Source organism: Elephas maximus, chromosome 8, assembly GCF_024166365.1.
Source record: "Elephas maximus indicus isolate mEleMax1 chromosome 8, mEleMax1 primary haplotype, whole genome shotgun sequence".
Classification (NCBI taxonomy): Eukaryota; Metazoa; Chordata; class Mammalia; order Proboscidea; family Elephantidae; genus Elephas; species Elephas maximus.
The window spans coordinates 119304458-119329153 of NC_064826.1; the positions used below are offsets into that span (position 1 = coordinate 119304458).

At 51.8% G+C, this 24696-nt stretch overlaps 1 protein-coding gene across 2 annotated transcripts in view; it reads right to left on the reverse strand.

The window, feature by feature from the left end:
- ADCY1 (adenylate cyclase 1) overlaps positions 1–24696 on the reverse strand; it is a 258513-nt gene that overhangs the window by 179717 nt on the left and 54100 nt on the right. For both annotated transcript variants that reach the window (XM_049894205.1, XM_049894208.1), the window contains exon 2: positions 13696–13845. In XM_049894205.1, coding sequence (XP_049750162.1) covers positions 13696–13845 — 150 coding nt within the window. The remainder of the gene's footprint in view (positions 1–13695; positions 13846–24696) is intronic.

Genomic DNA, 24696 nt, shown 5'->3' on the forward strand with positions numbered 1-24696 from the left:
AGAGACAGAGAGGGAAGTTACATAATGACAAAAGAATCAATCTACCAAGAAGACATACAATCAACAGAGCAGCAAAATACGTTAGCAAAAACTGACGGAACTGAAAGGAAAAACAGACAAATCTGTAATTATTGCTGGATACTTAAACATAAATGGGGTGGGGTTGCCAATTAGATGGAATAGGAGAATGGGGCCACCAAAGCTGAGGGAGCTAAGCTGCTGTCCCAGTGGGCCTGAAAGGTGAGGCTGATGCCTATGAAGGGCCTCCACCCAGAACCCATAGAGTATGGCCAACACCCAGATGGTCCTGGAGAGCAGACGATTGTTTTCAAGCCTTGAGAGCTAATGAAATTTGCTCTGCTGGGCTTTGGACTTGCTTGGTGCCCGTGAATCCAACCTTCCCTCCAATTTCTCCCATTTGTAACAGAAATGTCTACTCTGTTTGTTCCACCATTATACTTTGGAAACAGATCATTTATATTCTAGGTTTCACAGGTGCACTGATGGAGAGGAATTTTACCCCAGGATGGAATATGTCCAAAGTCTCACCACCCATACTTGATTTAGATAATTTAGAAGGTGAGATTTTGGACCTGGAGTTGATCTGAGACTTTTGGAATAATACGATCGGGGGAATGTGTTTTGTATGTGGGAAAGACATGAATTTGGGGAAATTAAAGGTTGGAATGTTATAGATTGAACTGTGTCCCAAAAAGGCGTTTGTTATAAATCTAACTTCTGTACCTGTGGATGTAATCCCATTTGAGAATAGGGTTTTCTTTGTTATGTCAAAGAAGGCATATCAGTATAGGGTTGTCTTAAACCAATCACTTTTGAGACACAAAAGGAGCAGATAAGGCACAGAAGTAAGCACAAATGGGGAAAGACTGACCCACCTGGAGAGCACCAAGGAATTGAAAAGTTAGAAGAAACAAGCATTTTCACCCAGAGCCGACAGAGAGAGCTTTCCCCTAGCACTGGTCCCTGAATTCAGACTTCTAGCCTCCTAAATTGTGAGAAAATTAATTTCTGTATGTTAAAGCCCACTTGCAGTATTTCTGTTACGGCAACACTAAGAAACTAAGAGAGAATGTAAAGTAGTGCAGCCACTTTGAAAAACAGTATAGTATGGCAGTTTCTCAAAATGCTAAAGTTACAAAAGATCAATCAATACGCAGACAGCTTGTCTTAGTTATCCAGTACTGCTATAACAGAAATACCACAGGAGGATGGCTTTAACAAAGAGAAATTTATTTCTTCACAGTAAAGTAGGCTAAAAGTCCAAATTCTGGGCATCAGCTCCAGGGGATGGCTTTTTCATCAATCCTCCCCCAGACTAGGAGCTTCTCCACACAGGGACCCGGAGTCCAAAGGATGCGCTTTGCTCCCAGTACTGCATTCTTGGTGGTATGAGGTCCCCTGTCACCCCTCTAGCTTCTCTCTTTTATATCGGAAGAGACTGCCTCAAGACACAATCTAATCTTGTAGATCGAGTCCTGCCTCACTGACACATCTGCCATCCATCTTCCCTCAATAATATCATAGAGGTAAGACTTACAACATACAGGAAACTCACACAATACCAGGAATCATGGCCCAGCCAAACTGATACACACGTTTTGCGGGGGACATAATTCAATCCATGACACAGCTGCCTTGGAGTCAACTCTGACTCATCGTGACCTATGTACAACACAACAAAATGTTGCCAGGTCCTGCATCATCCTCACAATTGCCTGCATGTTTGAGTCTGTTGCTGGGGCTACTGTGTCAGTCCATCTCACTGAGTCTCCTTTGCCCTCACTGGCCCTCTACATCACCACGCATGATGTCCTCCTCCAACGATTGATCCCTCTTGATGGCCCATCCAAAGCAAGTGAGTCAGACAATATTCTGTTGTGATCCATAGGGTTTTCACTGGCTGATTTTCACAGGTAGATCCTCAGGCTTTTCTTCCTAGTCTGTCTTAGTCTGGAAGCTTCACTGAAACCTGTCTACCTGGTGACCCTCCTGGTATTCGAAATACCAGTGGCACAGCTTCCAGCATCACCGCAACATGCAAGTCATCACAGTACGATGAACTGACGGATCAATGGTGGAAAGTTACCATGTGACCCAACAATTCCCCCGCAAAGTATGTACCCAAGAAAAATGAAACTTATGTCCACGTAGAAACTTGTACATAATTGTTCACGGAAGCATTATTCCTAATACCCAAAGAGTTGAAAGAACCCAGATATTTATCAGCATATATACAAAATATGATATGTACATACAGTAGGATAGTATTCAGGCATAAAAAGAAATTAAGTACTGATAAATGATACAACATGGATGAACCTTGAAAACATTTTGCTGAGTGAAAGAAGTCGGTCACAAAAGAACACATATTTCCACTTACATGAAATGTCTACAATAGACAAATCCAGAGACAGAAAGTAGATTACTCGGAACTTAGGGCTGGATGGGGGCAGGGGGAAGGAAAACAGGAAGTGGAATATGAATGAGTGCTAGTGGGTACAAGATTTCTTTTGCGGGTGATAAAAATATTCTAAAATTAGGTTATTGTGAGGGTTACACAAATCTGTAAGTATACAAAAAAACCATGGAATTGAACTTCACACTGAACTTTATAGTGTATAAACTACATATCAACAAAGCTGTTTTTAAAAACTGAAAAATGACCAACAATTGTAGTGGTTTGGGAAGGGTGCAGTGGATGGGCCTGATGTCTAAAAACCTATCCTCAATCACTTCAAGGGAAGCTGTCTTTTCTCTTGACACGTCTCCTCGCACAAGAACTCAAAATTGCTCCATTTACCTTGTTATAATGGCAAATTTAGTACCTGCTTTATAAATAGCTGTCTGTTATTTTTGGAGTTACGATTTAATAATAGCATTTGGGAACAGGCATGGTACTTGCACACTGGCAGGCTCAGCCTCTACCCAGAGGAAAGGAAGCTGGAATCAGGGGGACAGGGCCTGCCAGCCCAGGCTTCCCAGCCAGAACGCAGAGGGTAGCAGGGAGGGGGCCTCCTATGAGCGAAGCGGGGCAACCTGTTGGCGACTCTCATCACCCTCCCTATACCCTCCAGCTTGTGACAGGTGCAGACCTCAGGGTTAGAGCCCAATGGGGAACTATGAATACCCCAAGACCCCATGGGGTCTTCACCCAGGAGGGCCTGCCCTTCCAACCACCACCCCAGACCCTTGCCAAGCTGAAGGAAGGCAGAGCTCCACTTGCTTACCTGCCTGGCCTTTCCTGAAAACAACACCTATAACCCCCACTTGCTGCCTAGAATGCTACCTACCGCTGTCCACCTGCCAGTGTCTACTTGTAAAACTCCTACACATGCTCCAAAGGCCCAGCCAGATATTTCTTCCTCTGGCATCCTTTGCTGACACAATCTCCACTCTTCCACACAGAACATCCCAGAGGGCTAGGCTGACTGCTCTCACGTCTCACATCCATTAAGGGGACGTTTTGCTGCGCGAAGGCTGGGGCCAGGTTTTGTCTGCCCGAACGTCTCTGAGAATGAACGGCAGGGGCCTGGCATTTGGGTTTCCTGGACCTATGCGCTAAAATTTCCCATATGAATTCTACAACCACTTAAGATTTTAGGACTTACTTGTAAACAGGAAAGTCCAACTAGCATTGTGAGAACACCTTAGCTTAAGCTTTCTATTCATTAAATTTCCATTAAGTAGAAAAGAACACTCGGGAATTATTCCAATGCCCTGTCTAGAGTGGAAGTGCGGGAGGGCTGAGGACAGGTGCTTCTTCTGTAGATTTCTGGGCAGAGCAGAGCTCTTTTAGAAGTGAAAGGGAGCACTCCTGACAAGATGTCAGACACTGAAAGGCATCAGCTGTCAGGCCCAGAAGTCTCTATTGAAATAGAAAAGAATCACTTCATGAGATAAATTTAACAGCAGTGCTGATGTGTGATGGCATCAGCCTTCCCACATCAGTGTTTAAATGTGACCTGTCATCAGCCTCTCCTCTGATTTGGCACACAAGCATGTCTGCACCCCACACTCCTGTCCTCAGGAATGGACACCGCAATCCTCCTCTGGAGCTGGTGAAACTGAGGCCCCGAGATGTCAAGTCACCTGCTCACAGTGAGAGAGTCAGTAAGGGTGGAGCAGGAGCCTGCCTCTGGCTGCACACAGCCCCAGGGAAAGGGGAGGAACAGCAGGGACAGGAATGCCTCCCGTGGGCCCACGCCTGCATTTTCACCGCCAACCTGCAGAGCCAGGAGGTATCACCTATCCTGTACAAGGCCATTCTCAGAACCAGGGCCACACTCAGCGCCCAGGCACCAGACACAGAACATCACTGTGTGCCCTCGATGGCTTAACTGTGACTCAGCCATTATGCTTGGCCAACTTTGTTTCTGTAGTTAAAATCATGCACTTGACTTTTATCGGACTAAGGCTGTGCGTGCTCTCCACAGCAACTGATTTGCAGTTCTCAATTGATATGAAAAATAAAACAGACACAAGGGTCTGGAGAAGTGAAGAAGGAAAGTTAGAAGGAAAGCTAGGCAGGGCTGGGGTGAGGCTGGAACGCTAGACAAACGACTCCATGAAAGCTGCCATGCCTGACCTCCTGCAGACTTGGGTCTGCTCCCCAGCATCCTACTAGGTGGGATCTCATCTGTCTGTGTCTGTTTAGTCACAGGAAACTACCTGCCTGTGGTAGAGACGACCACCTGCCTAACCAACACCCATTCTCATTTTCTCTTTCAAAGTAGCAGAACCTGGATTTTTGGCTGAGCATAAGGCAGCCCGCCAAATGATGACATCTCTCAGCCTCTGTTATGTATTAAATTGTGTCCCCCAAAAAGATACGTTAAAGTCCTAACCCCTGTACCTGTGAATGTGATGCTGCTTGGAAATAGGGATTTTCTTTTATTACGTTAATGGGTCACAATGGATATCCTGGGTTTATATGGGGTCACTATGAGTTGGAATTGACTTGACAGCAACAGGTTTTTTTTATTCCAAGAGATAGAGCCCTGGTGACGAAGTGGGTAAGAGCTCAGCTGCTAACCAAAAGGTTGGCAGTTCGAATCTACCAGCCACTCCTTGGAAACCCTGTGGGGCAGTTCTACTCTGTCCTATAGGGTCGCTATGAGGAGGAATTGACTCGACAACAATGGACTTGGTTCCATTTTATATCAAGAGACACACACCCAGGGAAGACAGAGGTCACGTGACAACAAAGATGGGTTTATCTACAAGCCCAGGTACACCAAAGATTGCCAGTAGCCACTAGAAGCTGAAACAAAGGACCCTGCCTAGAGCCAGTGCCTTGAATTCAGGCTTCTAGCCTTCTGAACTGTGAGAAAATAAATTGCTATTCTTTAAAACCACCCCTTGTGCTATTTGTGTTACGGCACCACTAGCAAACTAAGACAACTAGCAATATATAAAATCCAATTTTATTTTGATATAACTGCAACAAACCAACATAAAATTGATTTTAGAAAGATACCATTTACAATGGCACTATGAATAACAAATACTAGGAATGAATTTAAGGACAATTATGTAAGATAAAAAAATATATATACTAGGAATGAATTTAAGGACAATTATGTAAGATAGTTACACAGAAAACTAGGAAGCACTACTGAGATGCACTAGCAGAGACCTGAGTGAGTGCAGAGCTGACATGTCCATGATTTGGAGAACCGGGTATATAAAGGCATCTCTATTCCCCAAAATGATCTACCAATTCAGTGTAATTTCACCTAAAACCCCAAATGCAAGAGTGAGTGTTGACCTTGTAAAATGGTTTTCAAAATTTATCTGGAAACATGAACAGCCAAGAATAGTCAAAATACTCCTTAAGAAGAAAAAAACAAAGTGGGAGGGCTTGCTCTATGGAACATGAATCAATTGAGACAGGGCAGTGTTGGGACAAGGAGAGACAGTAGACTTGGAACAGAGTCAGAAACACACCTGCTCAAGCACAAACCCCCAGTTTATGGCAGGGCAGCCCACATGACTCTGGGGCAGAGAGTTTCTCTGTAGCGGTTGCTATGCTGTGACAACTGTACATGCCGTGACACTGGAAAAGTGAGTCTTGACTCCAACCTCACACCATCGATAAAAATCAACTCAAGGTGGACTTAGCACTAAATGTGAAAAGCAAAGCAAGGTTATAGTGATTTCATAGAATGAGTTTTCTATTTCATGGGATATCTGATTGGAATAACGTTTTCCTTTGAAGTTTTGTATAACTCACCCATAAAACTATCTGGGTCTTTTGCTCACCTTCCATGGGGGAAGCCTGGGTTCGATTCCTGGCCAATGTACCTCATGTATGGCCACCACCTGTCTGTTAGTGGAGGCTTGCATGTTGCTATGACGCTGAACAGGTTTCAGTGGAGCTCCCAATCTAAGACAGTCTAGGAAGAAACGCCTGGTGATCTACTTCAGAAAAATCAGCCAATGGAAACCCTGTGGATCACAATAGTCCAATCCACCACCAATCACAGTATGGCATAGGACCAGGCAGCATTTTGTTCTGTTGTGCACGGGGGCTCCATGAGTCAAGGGCTACCTCGACAGCAGCTAATAATAACAAATACAAGGCTTTAAATTGCTAACTCAATATCTTTAAACGGGTATAGGAGCTTTCAGGCTTTCTTCTTCTTCTTGAATCAGCATTAGTAACACATTCTTCTGGGAATTTGACCATTTTGTCCAAGTTTCCAGATATATTGGCATAAAATCATTCTTGGTATCTTTCTGTTATCTCTTTTAATCACTGCTTTATCTGTAGTCACACTCTTTTGCATCCCTAACAGTCGTCCTTGTGTCTGTTCCCTTTTTTCTTAATCAATCTGTCCAAGACTTTTATATTTCAAAGAACCAGCTTTTGATATTTTTGTTCTGAAACTGAAAAAGCCCTTTTAAAAAAGAACTTTCACAACTCTTCGGAATATTTTAACTCAGTTATCTAACAACCTAAAACCTCTGTGACAAACTTTTTATGACTGAGAGAACTAAGATCTAAAGGGAAAAAATGGGCCATAATTGCACTAGGCCTGGGCCTGGCCTCAGGCAATCCCAGCTCTGCCACTTTCTACTTTATTGCTAGCTTTATTATCTTCCCCAAGTTAATTTCTCTGAGTCCTAGTTCTAGGAATTATGAAGCAAAATAAAGTTGACTTATGTTTGTAATAACGATGCAGAAGTCTGATATTAACTTTAAAGAAATCTAACAACTCAGATAAGAAAAACACCTTTGTATTTTGTGTTTTTTTATCTCCTGCCAAGATCCCTCAGGCAAAGACAACAGGTAGTGGGTGAGCAAGTCGAGGGCTGTTCTCTGTTTTGTGTGTGTTTGCTTTGTTGGGGTGAGGGATTACTTTAGCAAATCCAACTTCCTCCCAAGAGAATCAGTCTTAGTGATACTGACAACTTAGATAACTTTTTCAAAGAACAATAGAGAATAATCTAGGAATATAAAAGCAATTGCTGTAGAGTTGATTCCAACTCATGACAACTCATGTGAGTCAAAGTAGAACTGTGCTCCACAGGGTTTTCGATGGCTGATTATTTGAAGTAGATAGCCAGGCCTTTTTCTTCCCAAGCACCTCCAGGTAAACTTGAACCACCAATCTTTTTATGTTAGCAGCCAAGCATGTTAATCATCTGCACTAACCAAAAATTCCTTCTGGAAGCATAGTAAGTGGCAAAATGAAACAGATACCCTCTCTCCCCATTCACAGCCCACCTACCACTGACTAATCCCTGTCTTCCAGTCCCTCTCTGTTCTATGGGCCGCACTGAGAATGTAGAGCAAAAGGCAAGGGGTTATTCTAATATTTCCACTTATAAAGTTAGTAGGAAAGCTTTGCTCTCTGCAAAAGGTCTAGAAAGAGGCTCTGCTGGCTGTGTCGGCACAGAAGAGGGAGGGCAATAAAATTTCTGAAGATTTTGTGTGCTGGAGTGTTTCTGTTTTCTTTTACAACCACCACAGGATAACCAAAGAGTGTTTAGTATTAAACAATATAGGAGAAGAGAGTGTAGGCTCCTAATAGGTGCAGCAATTTTCACCTACTTCGCAGGATACAGCAAAAATCAACAACAGTAGGCATAAAATGCCCAGGATGCTTCCTGCCCGTGGGGCCGGGGTGAGGCGTAAATGCTCCTATCATCATTTTTACTTGAAGATGGCCTGAGATGCCAGGTGCAGATGAAAATGAAGCCCTCCATCCCCCCTTTGTCAAGAAATAATCTAACAACTTGGGAGAGAAAAGTTTTGACACCAGGGAAGGCAAGCCCTGAGACTGTGTAAACTGCCACCTACACAGTACCCAACCTGACTCGGGAGCATCTGGGATGACAGCTGTGTATTTTCCTCAATTCCCCCTGCTGGTCCCTGTCCTGGTACCAGGACCAGGCAGTAGCAGGGGTCTCCATAGTGGAAGTTTCCATTTCGGAAGAGTGGTTCCCCTCCTCAGCTCTACCAATCGTGGCTGGTGAGTCGCAGACAAAACCCACAGGGCTGTCTTGCCAGGTATGTCCCTTGGGGAAGAAACTGTCTGCTTCTCAAGTGGAACACTTTGAACTGAACCACAGTTCTCTACCTGCTTCAAGAAACCTCTGACGACGGCACCTCTGGGCAAGACAGCTGTGCCTGTGGAAACAAAAAACTACCTGCCAAACTTCTAAACGGCCTCTCCCTCTGCTCTTACCTGCCTGCAGTGCCTCACCGCACTGACCTAAAGCTATGTCTGACGACACTTCCTTCCAGAGGCTCCACCACTTACACAACTCAGTTCAAACACCTCAGTGGTGCAGAGCCATTTCTGAGCAAAGCATCTAGGAATCAGCCCTGCTTCCTTCTCACCATGGGGTCTGCATCTCCTCTCACCTGAGGCCATAGCAAATTAATTCACTTCCCCCAATCCACCAGGTCCATTCCTGGTCAGCATCTCTGCTCAGGCTCTTCCCCACCGGCTGGACCTCCTTCCAAGGCCCCACTTCCCAGCCCCACTGGCCTCGATCTTGCATCCCCACTGCCTCCTGCTGATGCCAATGCGGCAAACCAGCCCTATCCTAGTGGTTTCTGCTCTGCAGATCTCCCTTCCATCCATCTGGCATCTCCACTGCAGAATCAAGGTGCGTCCACCCGGCACCGCCTCCTCAGAAGTGGGGCACATCCACCCTGCGCCGCCTCCTCAGAACAGAGGCGCGTCCACCCTGCACCATCCCCTGAGAACGGGAGCGCGTCCACCCGGCACCGCCTCCTGAGAACAGGGGCAAGTCCAACCGGCACCACCTCCTGAGAACAGGGCCACGTCCACCCTGCACCGCCTCCTCAACAGGGGCGCGTCCACCCGGCACCGCCTCCTGAGAACAGGGGCGTGTCCACCCGGCACCGCCTCCTCAACGGGGGCACGTCCACCCGGCACCGCCTCCTCAACGGGGGCACGTCCACCCGGCACCGCCTCCTCAACGGGGGCGCGTCCACCCGGCACCGCCTCCTGAGAACAGGGGCGTGTCCACCTGGCACCGCCTCCTCAACAGGGGCACGTCCACCCGGCACCGCCTCCTCAACGGGGGCACGTCCACCCGGCACCGCCTCCTCAACGGGGGCGCGTCCACCCGGCACCGCCTCCTCAACGGGGGCGCGTCCACCCGGCACCGCCTCCTCAACGGGGGCGCGTCCACCCGGCACCACCTCCTGAGAACAGGGGCGAGTCCACCCTGCACCGCCTCGGGGGGGCGTGTCCACCCGGCACCGCCTCCTCAACAGGACGTGTCCACCCTGCACCGCCTCAACTGAGGCGAGTCCACCCGGCAACGCCTCAACGGGGCGCGTCCACCCGGCACCGCCTCCTGAGAACAGGGGCGCGTCCACCCTGCACCGCCTCCTCAACGGGGGCGTGTCCACCCGGCACCGCCTCCTCAGAAGCGGGGCACATCCACCCTGCACCGTCTCCTCAGAGCAGAGGCGCGTCCACCCTGCACCACCTCCTGAGAACGGGAGCGCGTCCACCCGGCACTGCCTCCTGAGAACAGGGGCGCGTCCACCCTGCACCGCCTCCTTAACGGGGGCGTGTCCACCCGGCACCACCTCCTGAGAATGGGAGCGCGTCCACCCGGCACCGCCTCCTCAACGGGGCGCGTCCACCCGGCACCCCCTCCTCAACGGGGGCGTGTTCACCCGGCACCGCCTCCTCAACGGGGGGCGCGTCCACCCGGCACCGCCTCCTCAACGGGGGCGTGTTCACCCGGCACCGCCTCCTCAACGGGGGCGCGTCCACCCGGCACCGCCTCCTCAACGGGGGCGTGTCCACCTGGCAACGCCTCCTAAGAACAGGGGTCCACCCTTTACCACCTCCTGAAAACGGGAGCGCGTCCACCCGGCACCGCCTCCTGAGAACAGGGGTGCGTCCACCCTTCACTGTCTCCTCAGCGGGGGCGCGTCCACTCAGCACCGACTCCTAAGAAAAGGGGCACGTCCACCCGTTAACACCTCTTGAGAACAGGGGCGCGTCCACCCATTACCACCTCCTGAGAATGGGAGCGCGTCCACCCGGCACCACCTCCTGAGAACAGGGGCACGTCCATCCGGCACCGCCTCCTCAACGGGGGCGTGTCCACCCAGCACCGCCTCCTGAACACAGGGGCGCGTCCACCCGGCACCGCCTCAACGGGGGCGTGTCCACCCGGCACCACCTCCTGAGAACAGGGGAGCGTCCACCCGGCACCGCCTCCATGGGGGCGTGTCCACCCGGCACCGCCTCCTGAGCATAGGGTCGCGTCCACCCGTTACCACCTCCTGAGAACGGGAGCGCGTCCACCCTGCACCGCCTTCTGAGAACCGGGGCGCGTCCACCCTGCACCGCCTCCTGAGAACCGGGGCGCGTCCACCCGGCACAGCCTCCTGAGAACCGGGGCGCGTCCACCCGGCACCGCCTCCTGAGAACCGGGGCGCGTCCACCCGGCACCGCCTCAACGGGGGCGTGTCCACCCGGCACCGCCTCCTCAACGGGGGCGTGTCCACCGGCACCGCCTCCTGAGAAGAGAGGCATGTCCACCCGGCACCGCCTCAACGGGGACGTGTCCACCCGGCACCACCTCCTGAGAACAGGGGCGCCTCCACCCTGCAACACCTCCTCAACGGGGCTGTGCCCACCCGGCACCACCTCCTGAGAACAGGGGCGCCTCCACCCTGCAACACCTCCTCAACGGGGCTGTGTCCACCCGGCACCGCCTCCTGAGAACAGGGTCGCATTCTCCCGTTACCACCTCCTGAGAACGGGAGCGCGTCCACCCGGCACTGCCTCCTGAGAACAGGGGCACCTCCACCCTGCACCGCCTCCTCAACGGGGCTGTGTCCACCCGGCACCGCCTCCTGAGAAGAGAGGCACGTCCACCCTGCACCGCCTCCTGAGAACCGGGGCGCGTCCACCCTGCACCGCCTCCACAACGGGGGCGCGTCCACCCGGTACCGCCTCCTGAGAACAGGGGTGCGCCCATCCTGCACCGTCTCCTCAACGGGGGCGCGTCCACCCAGCACCGACTCCTAAGAAAAAGGGCACGTCCACCCGTTAACACCTCTTCAGAACAGGGGCGCGTCCACCCGTTACCATCTCCTGAGAACGGGAGCGCGTCCACCTGGCACCGCCTCCTGGGAACAGTGGCGCGTCCACCTGCACCACCGCCTCAACCGAAGCGCGTCCACCCGTTACCACCTCCTGAGAACCGGGGCGCGTCCACCCAGCACCACCTCCTGACAAGAGAGGCACGTCCACCCGTTAACACCTCCTGAGAACAGGGGCGCGTCCATCGATTACCACCTCCTGAGAACGGGAGCGTGTCCACCCGGCACCGCCTCCTGAGAACAGGCGCGCGTCCACCTGCACCGCCTCCTCAACCGAAGCGCATCCACCCATTACCACCTCCTGAGAACCCGGCCGCGTCCACCCAACACCGCCTCCTGAGAACAGGGGTGCATCCACCCAGCACCGCCTCCTAAGAACAGGGGTGTGTCCACCCAGCACCGCCTCCTGACAAGAGAGGCACGTCCACTCATTAACACCTCCTGAGAACAGGGGCGCGCCCACCAAGAGCGCGTCCACCCGGCACCGCCTCCTGCGACCAGGGGTGCGTCCACCCTGTACCGCCTCCTGAGAACAGGGGTGTGTCCACCCGGCACCACCTCCTCAACGAGAGCGCGTCCCCCCGGCACCGCCTCCTGAGAAGAGGGGCGCGTCCACCCATTACCACCTCCTTAGAACGGGACCGCGTCCGCCCGGCACCGCCTCCTGGGAACAAGGGTGCGTTCACCCATTACCACTTCCTGAGAATGGCGGATGCGTCCACCCAGCACCGCCTCCTGAGAATAGGGGCGCATCCACCCGGCACCGCCTCCTCAGAACGCGGGTGCGTTCAGCAGGCACCGCCTGAGAACGGCGGCGTGTCCAGCCGGCACCGCCTCCTGAGAAACAGGGTTCACCCACCAGAGCATCGCCTCCTCAGAACTAGGGTGCGCCCATCCATGTCAACCCGACACCCCCACCTCAGAATTGGAGAGCATCCACCCTGCACCCCTCCTCAGAACCAGGGCGTGTTCACCTGGAACCCCATCCTCAGAACAGGGGCGAGTCCACCTAGCACCACCTCCTCAGAACCCAAGTCCACCCACGTCAACCTGGCACCTCCTTCTGAGAACTGGAGAGCATCCACCCAGCACCCCTTCCTCAGAACTGGATTGCATCCACCCACATCAGCCTGGCAGCCCCTCCTCAGAACGGAGGAGGGTATGTTTATACTGCTAGCAAGAGGCAAAGACAGACGTTGAAGCCATTTTCGTCCAAACCCAGCCTCCCCACCTTGCTTGTGCTCTCTGCACTTGGGACGTGGACAGTGCTCCCTCAGCAGGCCATGACCAGGAGGCTCATGCAAGGTGCTAGGGACAGTGTGGCTCATGGCCAGTGCTGTGACCATCACCACCACTGCTGCCAAGGCACCCTGCCCAGTCACACGGGAAGTGCTGTGGATGCGAACATACACTGGAATTTGCCAAGTGCCAGACCAGGGCCAGGGCTGCTGGAGGAATAAAACCTTCATCTGTAAGGGTCCCTCAAGCCAGCAGTCAGGGCCCTGCCCGCATCAGGAAATGGCTTTGTCCTCCTCACACCACAAGAAGACCGCTCACCCACATGCCCACCTCAGAGCCCAGGAAACAATCACCATCATTCAGCCACTGAGGAACAGGTGGCCCCTCACAGGGGCAGCAAATCTCAGGACATTGTGACTCTCACACTCCTCTACAGACTCATTTGATTCAGATAAAACCTCACGGGCCTTACCACAGCTCCCCACATGCCTCCATGTGACACAAGAGCTGTAGCCCCATTTCACCAGTGAGTAAACTGAGGCTCAGTGAGGACAAATGACTTGCCCATGGAGGCCTGGGTGGGCAGTCTCTCCACAGTGGGTGCACTACCCCCCTGCTGCCCCAGTTCTGCAGCTCACTGAGGGCACACGCGGCCCACAGCCTGCCAAGGGGAGGGACTAGCCAGGGAAAGGCAAAGTGGGCCAGCTGGGCCCTGAAGCCACTGAGCACACCTAGGCAGACAGGGACCTCCACTCAGTGCCTCTACATTCCCACAAAACAGCCCATCACCGAGCAGTGGGTCAGTCACAGCCCAGAGAACTGACCTGCTTCTCATTCTCATCTTCCAGCCTCAGCCTGTCCTCGATGCAGTTGCGGGCCTGCAGGAAAGCCTTCCTCTGGGAGCGCTCGGTCAGGATCCGCACGAAAGCCCCATACATGTTCACACTGACGAAGAGCAGGGCGTTGGCTCCAAGCTGGAGAGAGAGAAGATGCAAACACAGTGTGAATGCAGATGGCTGGCATGAAGAACAGCATAGGGCTGTCTGGGAGTCCCAGTTTAGGATGCACAGTATACACTCTTAGCTCCACACAACCCACTCATGGAGTAAACTATGGCCGTCTGTTACCTCAGGACACAGTGGCTGGATCTGAGCACCAAACCTGCATTCCACTGCCCACGGCCCTGACACTGGACCCCATGGGGGCCTCCCTCCTCCTGTCCAGACCGGCCATACAAACAAGAACATGCAACAGAACTAGAGAGTATATAACTCTAGAACATACTACAAATGTAAAGAGAACTGTTTCCACCACACTCAGTGGAGTGCTTTGGAAAGATTCAATGGAGGTGAGTTACAAACAAAAAGATGAAGATTTGGGTGTGGACCCAAAAACCCACTGCTGTCGAGTCTCCACTCAGAACACCTAAAAAGAAACTTAAAGTCTAGAAGGTCTCTGCTTTGTCTTTAAGTTTTCCTTCCCCTCTCAAGAAAAAGAAACTAGAAATGGGTTTGGCTAAGGAAGCTCTCGAGGACCTCTCCCCAGTGGACCTGGACTCCGAGGCTTGGGGCTGCTGCAAAGGCTCCACTGGGACAGAACATGGCATGGTTCAAGTTACAATAAGAGACTTCAGGCACACAGCGCTCATCCTGATTCCCTGCTTTAACTGGCTTTACCTCAACCCCACCATAGCCCCACAGAGCTTGGAATGTGCAACTTGACAGAAAACCCCACCACACCCAGAGGATCACTTGCTGGGTCACCTGCGCATCAGGGCAGAGCTGGGATAAGGATCCAGGCACCAGCTGCTGGGCTCTTATCTCAGCCTCTCCCCCAGTGCCTGGCTGGCTCCCCATGTGACCGCCTCCTCTGGTCTCCCAGGTCCTAGTTGGATCCCAAGGCCAGAGCTAAGAAGACGCCTCCACAAGCCTTGGCAGAACTGCCACGCACCCCGCAGACGCACTGACACACAACCAGCACAGCCATGATAGCCATGAGGATGCCTGCCTCCTTAAGGGGCTGTGGTTTTAAAAGCATTTTATAAAGCAATCGCCCTTCAATCAGCTGCAGGACTGGAGAGGTCACACATCTGATGAAGCCCAGGCATTTCTACAGCCTCCCAGGTAGCAGGAACCTGCGGGTTCCAAACACCACTACTCCTCCCTGGAGAACTGGAAATATTCCCAAACGTGGCTGTGCACCACACAGAGAGACTGAGGAGACAGAGTAAAACATGGAAATGCGATAAGTAAAGGAAGAAAAGCAGGAAGAAATCTGCAGCCCACTGCCCGAAAGCCTTGTGATAGCACGGGAGGTGGACAGGTGGAGGTGGCCATGAGGGGACCCAGGGGAACCCGCAGTGCCTGGGCCCCCCACGGTTGGGCCGGGGCAAGTGGGAGTGTGGCAACAGGCAACCAGGAGAGTGATAGACTCAAAAAGAGGGGAGCAGATTTGGGCACCCAGATGAAGACTTCTGTCTACCAAGACTGCCGTGGGTGGGTGGAGGAGTCTGGATCTTGAGTCAACGCAAGAGCTATTCTCAGGGGGTGAAAGCGGAGGCAGGCAAGGCACACCTCGATCTGCTGGCCCCATGGACAGCTATGGGACCTCCACCATGTCCATGTAGCACTCCACGCCTGCGCTCTGCATGGCCAAGGTGGAGGTGATGCACCTTTGAGATTCCCCTCCTTCCCTCCAGTGATGGTCCTGGAAGCCCCCTCAGTGCTAGCATCTACCGGAAACTCAGGGCCCAGAATGGAGCTCAGTGCTGAAGCAGGCTGGCAGGCATGAGACACAGCTGGGGTCTGCAGTCGCATGGGGTGTCCCATTTGCCCAAGCATGCTCAGCCCTTTCACAGTCCCACACAGCAGCCCTCCCGCCTCTCTGGATCACAGCACTGAGGCCTGAGGACATCTCTGCCCGCTTCTCACCAGGGCAGAGCCAACATGGCATGTCATATGCCCGGAGACCAGCACTGGGTCCCAGAGATCAGGGGGCTGGTTTCTAGACTCTGACCAACCAGCTGCCTCTAAGAATAATTTCAGACCAATCTGCTTATTACAGAGTTTGTCTGGTGGGATGCAGAAGACTGGCATGTATGAAATGAGAAGCTGCAGTCTTGTAGAGTTAATCTTGAAATATATACTGAGCTCGGTTAAAATGCCCATGGGCACAGTAGGGGGTGCATTTGAAAAGAATCAAATAATAGTGAGTCATTACTGAGGACACACTTCTCCTCCCAGCAAACAGCCCAATCCTGCACTTCTAACACACCAAGCTGACTGCCCCCTAGACCAGGGGACCCACATCTATGTGCTGTCACTGCCCCTTCAGGAACTCTGGTTGGTGCATGTGCCCCCAGATGGTGCTGTGCCCGCCTGCTCCCCCTATGATGCCCTGTGCAGTGCCCAGCTGCATGGCAGGTACTGGGGGCTGCCCAGAAGTCCAGGAGCAGGCCACTGCTCACAGAGACAAAACGACACTCCCCGGAAAGGACAGGTGGCCCTCCTTGTGTACCGCATCCCCACTTGGGGACGTCCCCATCTCAGGGCTTCAAGATGCAACCAGAACCCACTGAGCAGTCCACCCTGCTCAGAGAAACAATGGCCTCCTCCACTGCACCTCTAACAGACTACCCTGCATGGCCCCTGTGCTCACTGCCCTCAGGGCAGGAGAGGACAGCTCACAGGGCCAGGACAGGCATGGCTTCTGCAGAGAGTGAGGCCCTGGGCGGAGATGTAGGAGGGGGTGTCTCTGCGGAGATGACAGTATGACCTAGGTGGAGAGGTGGAGATGGGGGCTGAGGGTGGGGTGGGGGGGTGACAAGACCAACCAGCGGAGTCTGTGCACACTGGGGAGAAGTCAGAGGGTTTTAAAGAGGGAGGCCATAGGGTTGGGCTTGTATTTTGACACAGAACACTCAGACAGCAGAGTGGGGAGGGCTGGTCACCCCCAGAAGGCCCCGTCTTGTCCCCCCTCCATACCTTCAGTAACAGAATCCCTCTCCCTTTACACAAGTGAAAATGATTTCCCCACAGGGAAACCGAGGCTGGCAGCTTTCCCCAGCAAATCCATCCTGAGCTGCAAACATCTAGAAGGAATCAGACACAGCCACCCCAAAGTCCAAGTCAGGCTGGGCAGGATAATGGGTATAGAGCAGTGAGGGCGTTTCCTATCTTACTTCGCAGATGCACTTATGGCTGGTGGACCTCCATGGTCCTGCACACCTTCCCTGACAGGGCCTAGGAGGTTCCCTGCAAGCCTGCCTTCCTCCACACCGCCCACTAGCCCACCCACTGGGAGCCAGGCCTCAGGGGACATAGCTGGGGAGAGAGGCTTCACAACAAGCTGCCTAACTAGTCACTGCGGCCTCAGTGAGACAGAGCAGGAGCGTGAGGGAGGCTGCAGTGTGGCCGGGAGGGGAGGCGGCGTGGGGCAGAGGTAAGCTCCCAGGCACCTGAGAGCTGGAGGAGGGCTGGGGGAAGTTGGGCAGGGCTGGCACAGAGAGCAGAGTAGTGGCGCCACAGATAGACCAGGCCAGGCCGCCACACCCATCCCACTGCCCCCCAGCCCCCGGGCCTTGCAGGGCTAACTGCACCCTGGTTAGGTGTTGTCTGTAGAGCTGGTCCAGGCCACTGTGCATCCGGGAGACGATGCTCGTCCATCTCACCACCACCTAGGACATCTGCTCCTCCAGTGCCAGCTGGTCTCTAGGTCATTCTCTATTCCTCTCTCTCTCTGTCTTGTGGCCAAGGACCACTGGTCTAGGGATGTGACCAGCCTTCTCCTTACTCCTCCTACCACCACTTTCCAGTCACAGCTTCACTGCTCCCTGACCCCAGGTCACACTTCGGTTGCTGCCCTCTGTGAGCACCAGTGACTTCTCTCCTACCCTCAGGGAGCTCTTGGCCCTGACCCTGCCTCAGCCTCTCTCTCTCTAACACTTGCACAGCAGGATGCACACCCCCAGTTGGGCTTCACAGGCTCCATGTGTTAGCACAGTTGTCACGACACCCTCAGAGATAACGATTATAGTCACCACATTTTACAGATGGAAATGGAGTCAGAGGTGGAGGAACGTGCCAGGTCCCCACTGCCCTGCACACCTCACCTCGTAGCCCCTCCATGGTGACCCTCCTGATCCCCAGCTCAGCCAGCCCCCCACTCTGCCCCAAAACCCTGACCCTCCAGACCCCCACCCACCATCCATACCTCCCTGTGGCCTTTCTCCCTCTCCTCTCCAGCTTAAACCCCATGGTCCTGCATTAGAAGGGTTCCTGGCCCCTCGCTCACTCTGCCCAGTATGCTCAGCAAAACCAACAGCCTGGTCACACCAACTCCACACACTCAGCAGGCCCTGGCAGAGGGACCCCAGAGGTGCCTCCAAAGAAAAAAAATACTTGCTTCCAAAAGGTCACAGCCTTGAAAATCCTATGGAGCACAGCGCTACTCTGTAACACAAGGAGTCACCATGAGTCAGAACTAACCAGACAGAAATGGGTTTCGTTTTTGGTTTTAACCATAGCACCAAAAACTTTGAAAGTAGGAAAAAGAGCCACCCACCATCCCACCACCCTCATCAGCCCCAGTTCAGTGCTCTGTATGTGGCTGCAGCAAGGGGCAGACACAATTAGACCCCGCTGCTCTGAGGAACATCCCATGGCAAACGTTTTCTGGAGATATCGGGCTCACAGAATCACCTTTCAATAACCATGTGCGCCTGCAATGAATAGATGCAGCATCCTTCACATAGCCATAAACATACAATCATATTTTTTTGCGATTTCTACTATTATGTCTCTCTCTGGGACACAGCCCTTTGGAAGTGACCTCTGCTGGCATTCTGATTACGACCTGAGCATTCCACAGTTAGCACTTGGGGTCAGAGCATCAGCATTGTCAGCAGTCCCTGGTTTCGAAACACACTTCACCAACTGCTCTCCAACAGCCTTCACCCACACCCACAGCCACTCCCAGGGGGCTGCCACTCTAGCTCTGGAGATGGAAACATGTGCCTACATTTCTGCTAATATATCAGGCAAAAACGGGAGGTCATTGTTAAATGAGGGATTCTTTCACACTCCTAATCCTAAATACTGGAACTGAATTGTCCTTGCCCGTCCTGGCCCTCACAGTGCACTTCTCTGCACTACTGTGTGAGCTGTGCCTGCCATCCCAGCCCCTGGCCCGTCCTGCTGCCGGCCCAGCCCCATCCTCCAGGCTTCCTCAATTGCACTGTTCTGGCAGGTGAGAATGGAACTCACCGCGCTGCCCCTAAACTTCCTCCGTCATCTGAAGCACATCTGCAAGATCACTGAGGACAGAAACAGTGTCTCCAGTCCACGCCTGTCCGACTCAGCACAGTGACACCTTGGCTAGCACGCACCAGATATACCCACTGACGTGTGCACCCACTCTCAACACCTGCTATTCGAGTGAAGCTCCTGCAGAGTGTGCTACCTGACGGGAACACAGACAAGAGGCCCCGGTCATGAGCGCTAACTAAATGAAAAGCAAGCTGAGTACACAGAAGGTGTTCAGACTGCAGGAGCCCAAGGAGGCTGCAAGGAGGGGTTGACCCACATCCAAGAGGCAAAATTTAAAATGAGCCAGGAAGGCTGATGAGGAGGCTACAAGCAGAGATCAGAGGCAAAGGACTGTGTCGCGCAGGCCCTGGGCCAGGGTCTGGTGCACTCTGAAGCTGGCTGGACACTGGTGTCACTCTCACTATGAAAGAAGAGTGCCAAGGACCAGGCTCACGGTGCTCATACAGCTCGCAGACCCTCAGGAGCAAGTCTACTATGTTCACCAACAAAGACAGGGGTCACGGGTCAGTGGTCATGGAGGGAGTCGGGTGGGTCCCATCCCAGGCACAGGATGTAACCCAGCTCCCACAATGCTACAGGCTCTGCCTCTTGGATCTGAGCACTGGAGGTGCATGAGGGCTGACCGCTGCGCATGTGGCCACTGAGGAGACATAGTGCGCACCCTCCCTGATTTAGGAAAGAGGAAAGAAGCAAGGGCTCAAAGGGGGAAGAAGGATGGAGCATGTGAAGAGAAGGCCTTTGTTCTGCAAGGGCAATAGAGTGTCCAGACCACAGCAGGAATGTGGGCCTCCCTGCCAACACTTCTAAGGTAGGCTGGGGTACAAAGGACCTGGAGCTGAGGACCAGGCAGGAGGTAGAAACCTGGGGCCTGCATGGGGTGACTGTTCTGGTCGTGGGATGGCCCCTTTGTAGGGTTCTGTGCCCTTCCAAAAGCCCCTTCCCACACTTTCCAGTGCAGCAGGGGGTGCTGGCTGACTCTATGGCCACAGACAGGTTGGAGGGACATGATTTCACATAATGGGGAAGTAAGGTGGTCCATGGGGAGGAGCAATAATGCCTCTGAGGACGCAGATTTGGGGCACTGAGGAAATGTTGATGTATTCACCCATATCAAGGAGTCGGGGAGCGGGGCAGGGGAGAGATGAGACCAAGAGCAGGACTTTTGGGAGAGCCAGCCAGCAAGTGGAGGAGACCCCTGAGCTGCATCTGGATGGGGGTCTGCAGAGGGCCAGGGCTGGAGGCACAGTCTGGCAGCATCAGGCCACAAGAAGCACTGATGCCTGAGAGCTCAAGAGCCAAGGCCTGCAGGCGGACCTGGGCTGGTGGCCATCCCCACCTTCTAAGGGCTGTGAGAGGGAGACCCTGGAGGGAGGAAAAAACCTCTTTTGAGAATTTCTAACCATCTTAGCTTCCTTTCTCCAATCATTTCCTTCTGGAACACAGTGGGGTTAGATTACAAACATGTAAAAGGGGAGCATGGGGTGGGGGGGTTGTGCATAAAACAGCTGTGTTTTAGTTTGTCAGAATCATGGGCCAGTCAATCCTCATTCTTCTAGGGCCCTCGGGCAACCCACCCCCCTTCCCTGGGGATGAGTCAGTCACTTCAAAATAGAAAGTGGGAATGGGCAGTGAACCATGCAAAAAGACTGGGGTGTGCCTCCCTGTCGCCCACCACACTCTGCAGGTGCACACTGGAGGCTCATCTGGCTGGCTGCACTGTTCACCAGGCCCTTATGTGGCCTTAGGAATGATCCTCCCCACCCTAGACGTTAACAGCTGTTCTCCTCCCATTTCCTCACCTCCTCACCTCCCAATTTCTACTGGTTACAAATCTGTCCACATTATAATAAGGACTACAGTCATCTACAGTTAGACTATCTGAGCAGCATCACAAAGCAAAATCAACACTCACCCTGGGCATTCTAGGCCATCTGCTTGCCCATTCAAAGAGAACAGGCTCCATGTATGCCAGCAGTCAAAGGACCCAGGGTCCTATGAACTGGAAGTTGTCTCCATGAGGAAAAATCCCATCAAACAGATCTGATGAGAAAGGGGCTATTATGGGGGAAGGGATGCTTCAGGAAAACTCTGGTAGAGTTAGCGTGGAATCACCCTTCTGCCAAGAGTTGTCTTATCCCACACTTGGGACCCAAGTAGTCCCTGGCCCCAGTGAGAACCTCTGTGTCACTAAAGATCTGGACCATGTCCATCTTGCCTCATCGTCCCAGACCTGAGGTTTCTCACACACCATATGAATGCACCTGCCACAGTAGTTTCCCCCTGGTTCAGGAGCCTTAATTTCCCAGTGAAGCTTTCAGAACTCATGGCTGGAATGCATTTGGGTCTGAAATTCCCTGCCCAGTACAAGATGGTGGCAATGTGGCTTAGCAACCACTCACACAAAAATAACTCAGGGGGTCAGGGCTTGGGCTGACAGTGAGTTCACAGAATCAACTGCCCATTAACCTTCCTGAAGAGGCACATTCCCACACCAGCGTCATCACCAGCCACTCCATTCCACTGATTGTATGGTAGCCCAATGCTACCAGGTGCATCCACACCTAGTCCAGCCCTGTGGGGGACAACCTACTGCTCTCCCTGTCTGGACTCCATCTCCACACACACCCCCCAACCCCAACATACAAGCCAAGGGTTGACCTGAATGAGGAAATAAGCTCAGGCTTCATTATGAGGGTTCAAACCCTGCCCTAGTGCTTCTTCCTGTGTGACCTCTCTGTATCTCAGTCCCTCCATCTGACAAATGAGCAAAAAAACTAAAAACAAACCCACTGCTGTTGAGTTAATTTCCGACTCACAGTGAGCCTATATGACAGAGCAGAACTGCCCCATAGGGTTTCCAAGGAGTGCCTAGTGGATTCAAACTGCTGACCTTTCGGTTAGCAGCTATAGCTCTTAACTACTACACCACCAGGGTTTCCAGACCAACAGGCAGGTGGATGATAATTCCAGAACCTACTTAATAAGACTATCAAAAGGATCCAGTGAGTAACCCGTGAAAGAACTCACGACATGCCTGGCACACAGGAAACATCCCACCATCAATAACTGGTAACCCAGCTTGAGGAAAGGCACGTCCTCCAAAGGGCTGCCCAAGGAGAAAGAGGACCCACCCCATATGGGCCGAGAGGCTGCACTAGTGTATGGATCTTCACTCAGCACAGGGGACGTGCACTGGCCAGGGTAAGAGTCAACACACTGGACTGTACTGGGGGCTTCAGGAAAGCAGCTGGGGTGCAGCAAGTTAAAGCCTCTTCAAGCACAATGGTCCACAGAGGATGTGGTGTTCAGGCCAATATAGATCAGCCAACCGCCTCCTCTTAACAGAAGGGGACATGTGCAGGAGCCCATTTCCTGTGTACCTCGGCCCGCTGGTCTCTATCAGAACCATTTCTGTGCCACGACACTGGGACTGTCGCAGTTCACTCTGGCAGCCATGAGGAACTCAAAGTGATGTCTCCAGTTAACTTCAGAAAAAGAAAAAATACACAATGCTTCTTAATTTCACTTCCTAAAATAAATGTGCACTTGCAAAGAAAGGCATGCTATACAGCAAAACTAAATGGCCATCATAATAATCCAATGAGTGAAGGGAGATTGAACACACAAGCTATGTCTGCTTCTTTCCCAGTCCCCACCAAACCAGCAGCAAGGGATAAGGGGACATAGTCAACAGGGCCAAGAGAATTAAGGCTAGGAAGGAAAAAGCAAAAGGGGAAGTCGGAGTTTCCCAGCAGATCAGAGAAACCAATGCTTCCTTGGCCATTAATAAAGCTTATGCAAAGCCAGAACACACAGACAACACAGGAATTGGAGGGGCAAAAATCTCTCTGAAGTAGGGAGTACCAGCCCAGTTGAGAAGCTGACGGTTGGTTGAAAGTCTTCATGAGAATCAGATTCCCAGGTACACCCCCTCCCCACCACCACCACCCCACAGCCCTCAGAGCCAGGTAGCTGCTCCTTCCCAGCTCCCTAAAAGGTGCTGAGATTGAACCAAGGGTCCCTGGACTCCAGGATACTAGGCACAGCTAAGGGTAAGGGGTTAGCACAAAAACAGAAATTAACTTAAAATCTTTACACCTGAACTATGAGACTGAGTCCTTTCTCCCATTCTCAGCTTCCAGAACTCTGCAAAGCCAAACTGGATCAAATATTCTTTCAGCAGGATTTTGAATAACCCCTCTGTTAGAAACTGACCTGGCATTCCCCAAAACTGGCAAGACTAGATTACCTTCCAGCCAACTCTTCAGTGCCCTCCTAAAAATTAGTTGGCAGCTGAGATATTTGAGAAATTCCTCTACCCTGGAAAAAGTCTATGTAAAAAGACAAACAAATTTTGCAGAAACAGAGGCAAAACAGAAAATCTGAGGAAAACGTCAGTAAGACTGTATTTTATAGCCTATTAAATATAAGAAATTGATATATCCATAAAACAAGAAAAGAAGCCTTTAAATAAGGAACACTCAAAGCACTAAAGGGAACTCTTGGAAATGAAAAATATAACAGAAATTATGAATTCAATAAAGGGGTAGTTACATAAGGGAGATCTACTTGAATGTAGAACAGAAAAAGAGGAAATATTGAAGAAAAAAAAAAAGAGAGAGAGAGAAGTAATTAGAAAATCATTCCAAGAGGGCAAATTTCAAACAACAGGATTTTACAACAAAAATAATGAGAAATAACAAAGAAATAATTCAAGAAAGTTTACCAGAACAGAATGCCATGAGTTTTCAGGCTGAAAGGTCCAATTAGTGGCTGGCACAATGGATTTAAAGATAATAATAATAAAAACAGCAATAAGCGCTTATCATTCTGAAATCACAGAACACCAGGGACAAAGAAGAACTTCTAGGTGTTTTCAGAAAGGAAAAACAGTGAAGGGTGAATCAGATGGCATCAATTTTTTCAAAACAACACTGGAACCTAGGACACAAACTTTTTCAAGAAGCTACTAGCAAATATGTTCCAAGTAAAATCAAAGAGTAGACCAAAAAAATAGGAAGTCACAGGATCAAGGATACAGGGGATTCATAACAGCAGAGAGGCAAAGAAAACAAGCCCACTGTCTTAGCCTCGGTTCTCTAAAGAAGTAAAAGCAGTGAAGCGTATGCATATATGTATGTATGTATATATATATGTTGCTGTTGTTCGGTGCCATCCAGTCGGTTCTGACTCACAGTGACCCTATGTACAACAGAACGAAACACTGCCCAGTCCTGTGCCATCCTCACAATCATCGCTGTGCTTGAAACCATTGTTGCAGCCTCTGTGTCAATCCATCTCGTTGAGGGTTTTCGTCTTTTTTTGCTGACCTTCTACTTTACGAAGCATGATGTCCTTCTCCAGGGACTGATCCCTCCTGATAATATGTCCAAAATACGTGAGACATAGTCTTGCCATCTTTGCTCCTAAGGAGCATTCTGGTTGTACCTCTTCCAAGAGAGATTTGTTTGTTGTTTTGGCAGTCCATGGTATATTCGA